This window comes from Calliopsis andreniformis, chromosome 2 (assembly GCF_051401765.1).
Source record: "Calliopsis andreniformis isolate RMS-2024a chromosome 2, iyCalAndr_principal, whole genome shotgun sequence".
In the NCBI taxonomy this organism is placed as follows: Eukaryota; Metazoa; Arthropoda; class Insecta; order Hymenoptera; family Andrenidae; genus Calliopsis; species Calliopsis andreniformis.
In genome coordinates this window covers 10,974,529-10,989,840 of record NC_135063.1, presented here as the reverse complement: position 1 = coordinate 10,989,840, position 15,312 = coordinate 10,974,529, and the positions used below count along the sequence as shown (strand labels likewise).

The 15,312-nt window shown below is 44.8% G+C and overlaps 1 protein-coding gene across 1 annotated transcript in view; it reads left to right on the top strand.

Annotated features, from left to right (window-relative positions):
- Window positions 1-12,322, top strand: part of LOC143188123 (discoidin domain-containing receptor 2) — a 31,753-nt gene extending 19,431 nt beyond the window's left edge. The window contains exons 4-8 of the mRNA XM_076392193.1: window positions 5,101-5,556; window positions 9,531-9,738; window positions 9,828-10,379; window positions 10,712-10,809; window positions 12,143-12,322. Coding sequence (XP_076248308.1) covers window positions 5,101-5,556; window positions 9,531-9,738; window positions 9,828-10,379; window positions 10,712-10,809; window positions 12,143-12,310 — 1,482 coding nt within the window. The 3' untranslated portion in view covers window positions 12,311-12,322. The remainder of the gene's footprint in view (window positions 1-5,100; window positions 5,557-9,530; window positions 9,739-9,827; window positions 10,380-10,711; window positions 10,810-12,142) is intronic.
- Window positions 12,323-15,312: the final 2,990 nt, after the last annotated feature.

Sequence of the window (15,312 nt, the reverse complement as noted above, 5' to 3'; positions counted from 1 at the left end):
CGCTTCTTCTGCCGCGGATCCATTTACCTGCAGTTATGGAATAACCTTCGACTCGCGATTATTTCCTCCGTGGAATGGCCACTTTCAGACATTTTCTGCCTGTATTCGAAGCGAATGCTCCTTTGATGGCATAAAATTGGATAACAAATGTATAGCTGCGGTTTATGCGGTATTTTACTGCGAGGAATTCGCATAAATGTTTTCGTGTGTGTTTGATGACGTTAGGAAGGGTTTCAGATGGAATATTGTACAATGATGGCGAGTTAGGGGTGCCACGGTTGAGCTCTACTCACCTGGAAAATTGTCGAATTTATGAGTCATTTTCTCTCAAACCATTGAACTTTGTGGGTCACGAGTTCTCTTAAAATGATTGAAAGGTTAGAAAAGTGTATAATATTATTTCTTTTTCTGGGAAGCTGTTTCCTGGAAGCTTGAAGATTCCTCTGATGTTTGTAGAAAGTAATAATCAGCACAGCAGTGATTAAATACACCAGGTTTACTTATTTGCAAGTAAAACAGCCTTCGGGGACATTATTTACGAGATAACTTAATTACACGTTTGTAGTAAAATATTCTCTTGGAAACTTGTCATTTGACTAAAAATATCATTCCGTATTACTAATAATTAAGACTTTGTCTCAACAGGATACCTTGTACGAGAATCCCCATTTGCATGAAAAACACATTAATACTTTTTCAAACCTCCAGCTGCTTTATTTGGAGCAAAGATTAATGAACACAGATTTGCCCGTTCCATTTCAAAATTCCCCTCGTTCTCCAACGCAAGCTCCTTTTGCTCCGATCCACGAGGATCCAGCGATTAGTTACGTAAATCACAGTGTCCTAAATCGTCATATTCGCCGAGCGTTCATTCTTCATTTTAATTTCGCCCATAAACCAAACTAATTAAGTACACGAGTGGGGACGACGTAATCGAGGGACCGGTCGAAAAAAGTGAAAGGAAATCGGGATTCTGGATAACCGATGGCGGTCATTATTCGTGGAAGCGTGCCAGTTGGAAAAACAAGTCGTTCACTCGGCCGACAGTCGTTCACCAACCAATGGCTCCCCCGGAAACAGGTACCAGAGGTTCGAACGAGACGGGCCACCCAAAAAACTTCGCCGAGAGACGTAGGCCTCGGTGGGGGATAAATCTGCAGAAACTCGTGTCCCTTTCCTCCCGCTGCGCGAGCCACCACGCTGTTCCTCGCTTAATTACGCTACGACACTCGGCTTATCCGACGAATAATCTCTCCTAACAGCTCGTCCAGGTCCAAACGACGTCGGTGGTACCCGTGCCTTGTGCTTGTCAACGAGTCTGCGTTTATAGTCCACCCAATGGAACTTGAAAAAAGAAAAGGAATGTTCCACAGAGAGTCTAACATTTTTAAAGAGCTGCATTCGCTATGACAGAGAGATAGTCGCGTGGACGTAAATTATACTGATGTCCCCTCGTGCTGACCTCATGGTCTAGCCGAGGTAATCGTTTCTATGAAATGTGATTCGCTGGTTCTCTGTCAGGATGAAATTTAGTTAGTGTTTGTGATGGGAATATATTATGTTTGATAAAGAAGTGGGTTTGGAATGAGGATTGCGATATTGAGGAAAGAATTATCTTTTTGGAATAAGATCAGTTTTGTAGATTTCGAAAGCAGCCTAGGATCAAAGTTCTGATCTAAGCCTAACCTTTTCAGCATTTTAGGTTTTCAAAAATTCTAAAAGAATTCTGAGATCCTCGGAAAAGTCCCAATAAAATTTCAAGACACACATACTTCCATTTGCGACTCAGCGACCCAGATTGCTTACAGCTAGTTACAAATACCTCCAGCCTTCAATTAAAAAATCCAAGGGAGATTCTCAGATATAATTTACATCCAAATCACTCAATAACGCGAACGAAAGTAGTTCCAGCTCCCGTGCACAAAATAAATTAGTTACTCGTTATCAATCAGATTTCCCAGTAAAAGGGTTTCACGCCTCGTCGACCGCACCAGTGGTAACAACGTGTGATTATCGTGTTTAATTAAATTTAACACTCAAAGCGGGAGTGACGGGGGCCTGAATCATCGCGCGTAACAAAATATCATAATTTCGGGGGTCATCGACCCCCTCGAGCAGACGACTCACAGGGAAATACGTGTAGCTACACCGCGGACCACCCGTCGCGCGCATCCGTCTAATTAAACCGTCAGACGGCTTATCCGTCACGATCTTCCTCGACGACACGGGGCCATCAACGCGGCTTCTGTTCAGTAGCAGGCCACTGCACACGTTTCGGGATCAAGACGGGAAACATTAACATAAAATGGGCGTTGGAGGCGCGCCACGCCCTTTTCACTTCTTCGAGGCCCGTGGCTGGAATTTGTCCGCGGACGAAGGTGTCAGCGAGAGGGGAGGGTGGGAGCAGGGGGTGATTCTTAAAGGACACGATCGTTTCGTTCAGTCGACGAGCACTATGGAAAAGTCTTTGACTCCAGGGGACCGCGCGCGCGCCGTTTCGCGGCGGAACGCGTGGGCGTAAGGAGATAAATATCGAGATTACTTATTTTTCTTGGCGGACGAGTCGACGGCTCGTAAATGCCGTCGTATTTTCGCCCCCTCGCGCGACCGCCTTTCGGGACCGCCTCGACTTTTCTTGGAATCACTTCGAAATTTGTGGAATCCTCTCGCGACTCGTCAGGAATGATTAGATGGTGTTGAGGAATTCTTCAATTGCGGATGAAAGTGGAGGATTCGCGACGTGGGCGGATCAAACCCGTCTCATTTCCTTCTTTTAAGTTTAGTAAAAAGTATGTACAGTGACTCGGAAATTTATTCATGAGGGACTGTTAATTGTTTGAAATATACGTGCTCGTATTCTAGAAATATGTTTGTGTTCAAATTAGGAAAACTATATATAAATTAGGAGAATATAAAAGCTGAATATAAGTCTTATTATTCTCTATTTACTCTTTTTCTGTTATTAAATCTTGACGAAGGTTAACATTCATTCTTAATCCACCCAAAATCATCCACTTTCATCAAGCACAGACTGATATCGCAAACTACGCACGTCAGTTTGCACACAATGACCAATTTACCGCGATTTTCGGTAACTGCATTCCACGAAACTGCAGCGTCACCCAGAATGCAAAATCAGGCGGCCAGAATTCTCTCTTTTCTCTCCCTCGATATTCAACTGCATCATCCTCTCAAGATCGTCCCGTTTGCGGGCATATTTCAGCCTCTTAACGAGCGTTTCGCGCGCGGGCCAAAACGGATCGTCGCGCGCTCATTAAACTCTTGTAACGAAGTAGAAACGGAGCGTGGCCGGTACGGCGCGCGATAGTCGACGATTCAGCCAGCGAAAATTTCACACGTGTCGGCTCATTGTATTTCACTGTTCGCCGCGCCGCCAACTGGTCTCCTCCCCTCGCGTGTTCGTTTGCGATGTGCTAAACATCAGGTAGCTACGTCGCGGCGGGAATAACGAGCGCAAATAAAACGGTGTCAGCTACTGGTCCCAATTACTGGACCAGGCGGCCGCAGAACGTGCTGCTTCCCTTCGCGACGATCATCTTTTAATCGTGTTTCCTCGACGCCGACGTGCTGCCGACTTCCAATTGGAAAGTATATTTGCTATAAAAAGGAGTGGAGAGAAAGAGAGAATCGAGGGTGGTTTGAGAAGGGATTAAATACCATTTTAGATGCAGAGGAATTCTTCGAAAAGCCTGAAATATTTAATTTTAGAGTGAACTGGGAAATATTGGATTGACAGCTTTAAAATTGAGTATTGAGGTCATTGGTTATTTAAGGGACTCGAGAATCAATAGCGCGAGGACAAATGGAAGTGGGGTAATACTGGAATTAGTGATCATTAGCCTGCATCTTTTTCTGACTTTTTAACGTAACTAAATCTCGAGAGAAAAGGAGGAAGATGACAAAATTTCAAGACTATTGCAATCTTTTTCTGTTTTAGTAATCCTAGTACTTATATTTTTTCTAGTCAAGCTGCACTGGAAACAGTAATAATATTCGATTTTGTCTTATTTCTGAACTACTTTGTATCGCACCTATGCATTTTAGTGATCGCTTAATTTCACTAATTAATTCAATGTGGGTTTTACAAGTTGCATTTCTGGGTGCCACAATTTCTCATATCACGCGTTCTCAGATGTAACAACGCGCGTTCTATGCCACTGCCGGTGCGCCGAAGGTCAAAACGTATGTCGTGCAGGAGAATCGAGAATTTCTCGGACGTCGTCGTCGAGGGTCGTCCCTTTGAAACAAAGGACCTCTTATTTTCCACTTACCAGCTTGACAGCGCCTCTCGACTCTCTAGCACGAGATTCTCACGTATGGTCGCTTACGTGACTTGTGAGCCCGACAGGTGTACGCGTTTACTCTTTGCACATTTATTATTAATACGTTCAGCAATGGTTTATGGCTTTTTCATGTTACATCTCTGCAAGGTATATTACTCTCCCTCCGTCTTTTCTACACGAACTTCAGATTATTATACTTCAAAGAAACTATGCAATTATAATAAATCGAACACGTTTGAAACTCAGAAAGATTAATATTAGAAACGAAAGTTACTTCGTTCGTTGACCTATTGCTATCGCAGATACTAATAGATAATTCATATAACTTGTCTTCTAGAAATAACTCTTACCTTCCTTCTTCATAATTCTAATACCTACGCAGCACAGAATATTGTTATTAATCTATAAATAATATTTCGCTAGTAGATTGATCATTACTTTCTGCAGCTATGTATACAAGGTGTTCGACCCTTAGAATACACATGAAATGTGTCTGACTAGAGAATTCTTTCTTTAATGTATGCTGCCAGTAGAATAAGTCTCAAGTCAGACATATTCCTCGCGCATGTTAGGTATATTTTTTTCAATTAATAGCCTCAAACGAAATTCTATCATTCTTAATTTTTGTCTTATTTTAGTATGTAGACTCACTGCTAAAAATTTCTAACAGGTCTTATCAAGCACCTTAAATATCTCCTACTCTTTAACTCATTTTCGACTCCTCGAAAAGCCTCATATTCCATTATACCCCAAAACAGGTCCTGCTACGAAGTACATAATAAATTCTCTGTCGCAGGTGATCAAGGGAAACACGAACACCTATCTGGAATCAAAGCACGAACTGGAGCCGCCGATGTGGGCAAGCAAAGTCCGCTTTCTGCCATACAGTTATCATCGACGCACAGTTTGCATGCGTGTGGAACTGTACGGTTGTCCATGGAACGACGGCGTTGTGTCATACTCGATGCCACAAGGAGACAAACGCGGCAATTGGGAATTCTTCGATGCAACTTACGATGGATACTGGGACGGACAGCTTCTACGTGGTCTTGGACAGCTGACGGATGGCAAGATCGGCCCAGATAACTTCAAGATGGGTTATTACGATTATGATAGGGGTCAGGGATGGGTCGGGTGGAGGAACGATACCAGGTCTGGTCATCCTCTCGAGATCAAGTTCGAGTTCGACCAAGTCAGAGAGTTCTCCGCTGTGCACATCTACTGCAATAATCAGTTCATCAAGGATGTACAGGTGAGCTTCGTTCATTATTATTTATTTTGGGGATGGGATTTAAGATAATGAAAATTGAAGAAAGTAGAGGAAGGAAGAATGGATATTATATATTCAGTGTTGATAAGAAATTTAATGGAAGACTTAAGAGGACCTAGAAATCTTAAATAATAAAACTGCAAGTAGAAGAATTAATGCTAATTGAAGATCTTAAATATTCAAGCATCTTATTAAGAAGCGTTATTATTTCAATCACTGTTACCAGTTAGTAAAAAGTCCCCACGTTGTATTTTCCACATTCACGCTGAAACAAGCTAGTACCCATATTTTCGTCTCGATTCGGTGATTATCGTCAAGTCGAAGAGTTTGGCGAGCAACCAACATCGAGATCAATTTCGCGTCGTGATTTCGAAGATAGAGCAAAAGGACGAGGCAGGAATGGGGAAACCAGAGCCTTCCCCAACGTTTGCGGGTCATGATCTTCCTATCCCAATGAACAGACCCTGAGGCGGATTTTTGGCTCGGAGAATAGTCACGTACATAGAATCTACGACACGCAGAACCGAAGTCACGCTCCTCGTCAGATACCACCTCCAGTAGCATTCTCATCCCATAATATTCCCTCCTACAGCACGCTTCATTACTAGCATAAATTCATCTGCATTCCTCACATTAACCCAACCCCCAGCTCCCCCTCCAAGCCTCGAACCTTGATCTAATATCTCCGACTCGTTATCGATACACCCAGTCAACGACAGCATTTTCATAGTAATCCTCTTATCAGCGATCCCTTTGAATGCGACCCCGCCAACGTTATCTTCAAATTTCCTCCCTCGATCGTTGGCCGAATATCCGCGAGAAAAAATGTAGATAGACGTGACAGGGAGGAAATTGGAAGAGCCTGGGGCGTCGCGTGGCCAACGTGGGCAGAGCTGCGATACTGCTGTTGGGGAAAAAAGAGAAAATGAGGAGAAAGGAAGGAAAAAGGGGAAAAAGGACGAAGCGCGGATAAAGTGAAAAAGCGCGAGACAGATCTGGCAAAATGCGCGCGAGGATCTCGCGTCCAGCCTTTAATCCGCACCTAAAGAAGAAGAAAGGGAGGGAGAGGGTGTCGGGAGGGTGCCTCGCTATGAAATCCAGTTTCCACGGCGGAGTCAAGGTCGGGCGTAGGATGGGTAACGAGGCGCAACAACGGTTAGCCCCTGGCTTCGGCTGGGACGGATGAAAAGAGAAAGAGGAAACGACCCCGCGGCTTGGTGGTGCGATTTTACAGGCTGACGACGGTGGTGGTCGCCCCCTGGGCTCGTCACGACGACGACGATACCCGTCGACGCTGGGTGTTGCCTGGCCCGTGGAAATTTTCCGGCCCCCGCGCGCTTCCGGCCACGAATTTCTATATAATGGCCTCGTCCTCGGTATCAAGATTTATTTCAATGGAGCCGCCCATTACCCTGGCCAGACCTCTGTTCCATAATCGAGCAGCCAAAGGGGCGAGGCACAACAAACAGTCGCGGGGAAAGAAATGGTTTTTCAGGAATGAGATCTTGCCTCTTGTTTCGCGGGAGCTGGGAAACTTGACGAGTTACGCTTAAACGTCTCATTTATTCGTTGCGAGGAAAGTTTTTTAAATTTTCCTGGGAAAATATTTAATTTCTTATGTGGGTAGAGCATCTAGGATAGTGGATCGTGAAGAGTTCTTATGGTGATATGGCTTAGTGCTAGAATTATAGTCCAATCTTTGGTAGGATGCAAAATACGGTTTGCCTACTTTTTTCTCTGTTTCATTCTCATCTGGTTCGTTTAATTTTCGTTCACTTTTTTCAATCTTAATACAAGAAGCTATCTAAAGTCTCAAATATCTTTTATTCATCAATATATTGATCTACATACTGAAATATTCTTTTATTTAATCAACCAAAGGCAAGTAATCTTTTATAAAAAAAAATTCATGAGTCCCTGTATTTAATTTCCATAGAAAACTATGAGACAGAGCTTTCATTTCATCACAGTAAGCGTCCCAATTACTCCCACAATCAGCCACAGAGCAATCATTTCCCCTAAAGCAGCCGCCCAGTTAGCGAGTCCAAAGCGATCTAATAATGAGTACCCCTAAGAAAGCTCCAGCTGAGGAACGAAAAAGCAAGGAATCGTCGCGCTCCATTCTTCCCCAGGCTTCCGCGCTCGCGTCAGAATGATCATCGTCTGCGAGTCGACAGTCGAACGGCAGAAAATGGGAGTTTCCCGGTTCGACGTCGCTTCATGCGCGAATCCCTCCGCATAATGGGCCTCGAAACACTCTCTCCTCGCCGGTATCAAGATTTATTTGAATGGAGCGCCTCATTACCCAGCTCCGAGGCTCGATTGTATGCTCGCGAGCGGGCAAGACGCTGGGTGGAGGGTCGTGGAGAGGTGGAAAACGAGAGGTGGCGAAGGCGAGGGCATCAGAAACAGCTCGGAGCGGGGGAGGCGAAGGAAGGAAGGAAGGTTCGTGGAAGACAGGAAGGGAAGAACGTGGGGGAGCAAGAGGCACAGGAGGGATCGGCTTCTTTCTCTCTCGCGTACGCACAGTGCTGGCAAGCAACCAGCCGAGGAGCAGATACGCCACGTATTCAAATACAATACCGACAGTCTGGCAAGTCGGCAGTCTACGGGCGAGGCATGAGGGCAAGCAAAGGGGTGAGATGGTAGCAACCACCCCTAAACGTCCCCTTCTATTAACAAGCGCCCGCTCGCGCGGATAGGACACGTCTTCTGAAAGACAGCACTTCAAAGCATCGCCAGCTTCGCTCCTCGTCTCTCGTGTACTGTTCCTTCCTCCACGGTAGCGCTTCGTGGCCGCCACTTCGTCTTCTTCGGCTTCCTCATACCCCTGCCCCGTCGTCGACGAGCTTCAGCAGGCTTCGACGGTGCTCCCTTGAAAATCCATACGCGTCGTCGTTGCGTTCGTCTTCGGGGCTAAGGGAGTTAGATAATCTCAGCTTTGTAATCTCCGTTTCCCAAGCCCTCCGCGCTATTCTGACGTTCTCCCTTTCTTCTCCCCAACTCTCCATCTCGCACGTACTATTCGGCGCCGTCAACCTCCTCGGCCTTCTTACTCTAAGTTTCCGCCTGGCATTCTCCTCGCGCAACTATCTTACGCTTTCCTCCGAGAGGAATTAGCATTCCACGCGCCTTCGTCTGCTGGAAACGCAGCCGCGGGAGGCTGGCAATTATCGAAGTCGTCGATGTCAACCCACTGGTTGCCTCTAGAAAGTTCCTCGTTATGCACTGTAATAAATAGCCACGCGGCTGTATTTGCGCAAAAGGAATTGCGGAACATATTAATATCCAGCCTGTTTCGCGGCGGTCCAGCTTGCTGCTCCCACGAGCCTCTCCTCCCAATAAGATGTTGATTTATACATATAATTAATGTTGAATATTAGCCGCTGTGTCATGTTTAGTGTACACAATGAGTTGGTTCATTTTACTGTCTGATATATCCCTCGATGCATCGCGGCTCGCGTGTTCTCCGTGTAACGTGGACATGTTTTACTTGTACACTTGTGAATCGGGTTTGGAATGGGACTGCAGGGAGTGTCGAGTCAGTTTTGCTGGTATTCAATTGTGGAGTTGTGAAATCTCTTGTAGGTACACGATTCCCATAGATTTGCGAGCCATGTTATAGTATTCGTCAGTTTCGTCTGGGAATTGAAGTAAAGTGCTCAGAAATGGCCACAAATTGCGACTTCCATCTTGGGGTATACTTTGCGTAATATAAAAATCCTTTTTACAAGCATTAAAATTTTCAAATATTCAAGTCAAGTATCCAAATTTTCTCTAATTTAAAATTAAACATTCTTCAATGAATATCCATTAACAAGAATAAAATAAAACAGTATCTGTGATACCTAGAATCCAACATTATCTCCAAGAACTTCCTTCTCTATAAAATTACCATGTACCCTCTGATGTCTTTTGGAACCAAATAACGAAGAAAGAACCTTCTTCTTCCACAGGTGTTCTCCGAGGCGAGCATAATGTTCAGCGTTGGTGGTCGCTACTACACTGGCGACCCGATCGTCTACTCCTACATGGAAGACAGGATCTTCGAGCACTCGCGAAACGTCTCGATCAAGCTGCACCATCGGATCGGCAAGTTCGTCAAACTAAGGTTCAGTTTCGCCTCTAGGTGGATCATGATCAGCGAGATCACCTTTGACTCCGGTGAGTAACGAAGCCAGGTCCAGGCAGTGGCCGAGACCTCTTCGATCCTAGCTCAGGATCACGAAGGAAACGTGGCTTCTCTGTTCCAGACATCGCTCACGGCAACTTCACTCCGGAAGCACCGCCAACAACCGAGGCGCCCAGGCTGAGGGATCGAATCTCAGCGCGTGACAATCCTCTGCAGGCGGAAGTGCCGGTCGTCAAGCAGGACGATCCAACCTACATGGCGGTGATTATCGGTGTCCTGACCGCGGTGATCCTGATGCTGGCCGTGGCGATCTTCCTGATCGTCTCGAGGCACAGGCAAAGGAAGAACTTCGCCAGCCCCCTGGGCACCAAGACAGCGATCCCCTCGGGCAATCATCAACACCTGTCGCCAGAGTCTGCGTACGGCACCACGGAGAAGGATCCCTCGCTGATGACCTACAGAGTCGAGGAACTCGACGATCGTTTCGCTGGGACCAAGCTGACGACGTTGCCCCGCGATCTGAACGATCGTCTGCTGGGCGACGTCAGGCTCGACGAGTACCAGGAACCCTTCCACGAAAACAAGTACCGAGAACCGCCTCACGCCGCTTATTACGGGTACAGCACCGTTGTCATAGACAACAAGGATCTTCACGACAACGTCGAGCAGTCTGGTGAGTGTGATCGATGACTGGTCGCTGGTTTGCTTGTGTCAGATAGGTCTATTTGCCACGTGAACTACTGCATGTGCGCTTGGGCAGGCGCGTGGGCTGTAGGCTTGATCGATTTTCAGGTTTTTGACTTTTGCAAAGGGGTCGTTGAATATTTATGGAAGCAAGTGGCGCGTGACACTGGGAAGTTTTCTTCTTTGATTTGGTGGTGTTGAAGTTTCTGCGAGTTTTAGTTTGAAATTTGTTGAGAGTTGGGATAGTTATAGAGCTCGAGGAAGTTATACTTCAGGTAGAGGTAGACGAATCGATGAAATGTGGGAACTGTTGTTTTTCAGACGCGACCTATGATTACGCAGTACCGATGCCTGTGCCTAGTGTAAGCAGTGACCAGGACAGCGTTTTCTCGAAGTCTTCTTCAAGGGGTAGCGCGAAGGTGAGTGTATGACAATGTTTCTCTTTCATTATTATATAATTATTATTACAAATTGTTTAAAAAATTAGCCCATGTTGCTTCTATATGCTTCCTTTGAATTCGAGTCGTTTAGATCTAGTAAAATCTTGTATATACTTGAAACAGTATTTATTTATACAATATTGTCCATAAAAAATGGTCATCTTCATAGAATTTTACGTGAATATTTTATAAATATTCCAACCAGAATATTTTGTAATCATTCATGGCCACAGTAAAACTTTAAAACATTGAAGTAAATAAAACTTACAAAAACTCCCCAGAACAATATTTATTTAAAAAATTGTTTTCATTAAACTACTAATTTTTATGTAATAATATATAAATATTTAAGAAAGTGTTGTAAACTGAACATTTACAGCTTGTCCTCAACTCTATTAGAACTTCGAAACTACTTAATATCTATAAATCTCAAAATAACTTCTAAAAAACATACTTATTCATAAAATATTTTGCATAAAAACGCTATTTGTATATACTAGTACATATTACTAATCATTCATTAAAAATATTACTAACCATCATTAAGAATAAGCCTTCCATAAAGTCAGAAAACTAGTATTAAAATATCCAATTTTTTATTTACAAATAGCTCATTATTTAAACAAATTATCGCATTAAGACTGACACGATAGGAAGCGGGGAAGCTTCCACTTTAAAATGCTTTTTGATTCACGTCGATACGACTTCCGGTTCCGGAGATATCATCGTTTAAAGCAATGCATAATTTTTAATGTTTCACTATTGCTCTCTCTCTCACAACTATCGGACCTCTCACTCGCACGTGTGACTGACCTACCTCAAGCCCGAGACACGTGCGCTGGTCAGTGACAGACGCAAAGTCAGCACTTTTGGTCGCGCGTACGCACTTCCTAGAAAAAAGTAGGTCACAGCGTCTGCTGGCGGAAAGTAGGTCACGGCGCTTCCGGGTTCCGCGCATTTTGAACGTCCCACTTTGAAGCCTCATATCTCGGGAACCAATTGAGATATCGACGTGATTCAAAAAGTGTTGTAAACGTCAGGCTTCCGCCTATCTTCTGCATGTACTTTCGTTCAAAATTTCTTAGTTCTTCTAGTCGTATTTTTCAGTCAAAGTTGAAGTTACATTATAGAACATTAAAAAAACTTTTTTTCACTTTTAACGATTGGATATGATTCTTTAACAAATTCTAAAGACATCCGTAAGGTGTTGCTGTAGAAAGTCAGGGTTCTACTGTATTTAATGATAATTAGAAACATCTGAAGATTTTTCTTTTGAAGAGTTTCGTCTTATTCACTTCTGTTGTTGCATCAGGCGTGCTTGCAGAGCTTTTTCCCCCCGCCCCCGCCGCCGATGAGCGCACCACCCCCACGGGGATCCAGCAATCTGACGTACTCGAACCCCCCCAGCCCGGAGCCAGTTTGCGAGCGCGAGCGCAGAGGAAGCAAACGCCGCGAGCATTCCTTGCACAGATACGCGTAAGGATGCCTGGCGCCCTGTGGAATGAACGCGCTGGATCAAAGGTACGACAGAACTTTGTACTTGAAGTACAGAGATCACGCGGTTGGTTCAACCCTTCAGCATCCGTGGGCCCTCTGAAACCATAGGCCCTGAGATCACTTGCCTACTCGTTCTGTTAAACACCGAAGACTTAATATCCCTCTTCGAAACATAATTTCAGTTTGTAAATACTTGCGATCATGTTTATATTATAATTAAAAGCGCTCCATAGAATCGATACTAGGTCTGGAGTACTTATGTGCTTTAGTTTTGAGCGAAAAAAATATGGTAGTAGCAATGGATGCTGGAGGGCCAGCGAAAGGTCACGCGCAATTAGCGCCAACGCGAGGAAACAGAAGAGAGAGAAGAGGAAAAGAGGATGACACGAGAGATCGAGTCAACTGCGGCAAGTTGACGCTCGAAACGGGACGCGGTTTCATCTCGAAATTTCGACGTTCGAGGAAACGATCGAGCGGTGCCGCGGCACAGTCGATTTCATCGAAATCTTTCTCGACGAGCACTGCCATCGGCGCACTTTCCGAGCATATTATACCCACAATAGGTGTACCTCGAGTATTGTGCTTAGGACTTAACCTACTTCCCAGTAGGTAGGCGAACGCGCAACCGGAGTTGTAACTACAATTGGCATATCAGTTTAACGACAGCTGTTCGCACGCTGTCGCGCTCTTCTGGAGATCCACCTCGAGAGGGTCGCATATGAAGCCTGATAGATCCTTGAAATCGACGCTCCACCCCTGAATAGAACCTCTCTACGAGCCTCTATTTTCTGCCAGTTTTGCCGAGTACAGGGTGTGCACGAACCAAGAATTTACCGATATTCGCGATTTCTCATGGCGCGAACGATTCAGCGGGACTTTTATAGATTAGTCAAGAGTGAATGGGTTGGAACTTCGATTTCTGAGGCCCGATATCCACGGTGTCGACCAGAAATGTCTAGTGACCATAATTGACAGTCATGAAATTCTCTTGTTTCAATTTTTAGGTTATTTTTTTTTATACTATAGTATGTGGGGTGATATTCTATTCTATAAAATTAAAATAAAATCATCTTCTCTGAAACTCACTATAACTATCCAATATTAATTCCATCTATAATATTTCACATAAAAAGAAAGAGAAAAATATTCTCCTGCCACATGTATTTATAAGACACTCTTACAAGAAGAATAGCCTCATAGATACTACGTATGTATAACAAGAAGTTTCCGTTTTAAAAATCTTTTTCCACCAGCGCCACGGAAAAGTGACTTTTCTCTTAAATTCCACAAGAACTACATAGCCACACGGGAAAAACATTAAGCTAAAGTTGTTGGAGTCTCTTGTAAAATCAACGAAAGCACCTTCACAGGCCTGAGCTTACATAATAGAATCAGTCAGAGTCGACTTTGTAGATTTAAGAAACCTGCTTTCACTGTGGTCAAGCCAGCCTTGTTAATTTTACAAAGGTCTGTAACAGATCCTGCAAAAGTCTACCCTGCTTAAATCTACTTAGGAGTCTTCTCCAAGATCTGTATGGCCACTTTTGTCTGTGTACACAGCCGTCAGTTCTGGTCAAGGGAAAAAGTGCAGCCACATTTTTCGTCGATACCGCGGCACACGGTACTCTCGCGTGCCCAGCGTTTTTCCCCGCTAGCACTGCCACATTTCTTCCACAGCCTGCAAAAACGCTGGCGAAGGTTCGTTAGCGCGCGATGCCTTCGCGGAGCCGCTGTGGGCGCGCTAACGCCGCGACTATTTAGCCGCAACGCGTGGAAAAACGTGCGCCACGATAAGGAAGCTGGACGAGGCGCGATCGAGCGGATTTCCAGAAGGAGTTTCACGCGAGTTCAATCGTTTCACCTGTACGGCGCGCATGTGCAACCGGATCGAGCTCGCTATCGATCCGTGGCGAGCACGCGAACGAGAGACGCGGAGCAGAGAGGGGTCGAGCGGATTTTTTAATTAATAAGATATCTGCTGCGGTTCAGTAGCATGGCGGGCGATCGCGTTAATTAATCGCAGTTTATCGTTGGGTCGAGAACAATCTGTAGACGCGTGTTCAGTGGGACAGGCGGAGCGAGGGTGGCGAAGAAGGGACGCGAGGTGATCGACGCGACGGTATCGAGCGTTGGGAAAAAGCGGAGGGACAGTGGGAAAAAACGAGACCGTTAGCGAGCTTCGATCCAGCCTCACACAAGACTGACGTGAAGTAAATAATTGAGTATCTTTACTAGCACGCGCGCGCACGCGCACGTTGTTCGTCGTATTATTTATTATTGGAGCAGCGTATATAGGCGTCCCTAAACGGATCTTTAATTTATATACATTATATACTTGACACACTTTCACACATGCTCGCGTATGTATATGCGGCATATACGAAGAAAAGGAGTATAAATAAATCTATATATATATATATAAAAAATGAATAAAATAGTTATATATATATATACACACGAGAAAAAATAACGCGTATTATCGGCGGATTTTAAGCGTATCGATAACGATATTATATTGTAATAAGCCCGACTTTATTTCTCTATCACTACCGACATCGCCTTCATGCAACGAGGAGAAATCGAGAGAGATTAACCGACGTAAAGAATCGACAATACAGGGATGAGACAACAATAATTAAATACATGTGTACGTAAAGAGTGGGGAGACGAGGGGAAGCGAGACGGCGCGTGGTAAATAGGTAAATCGTGTATTGGGAGATGGAGGACCGACCACATTGTGATATATTAAGGAAAACTAATAATTATAAAATTGCGGGGGGGAGTGCAGCGTGAACGCGCAGGGGCTCCACCTCGAACTTCTTTTGTCACGGATCCTTCGCCTCTTTTTACCCAAACATAGTTCGATCGTGCTCAGAATTTGTCGCCTGGGAATCTCGCTTGAGAGAACGTCGACACGATTCAATTTTTCCCCGTCGAGCCAGCAGGAAAGCTTAAAGATGTTCGACGAAGAGCCCTTCTCACGCG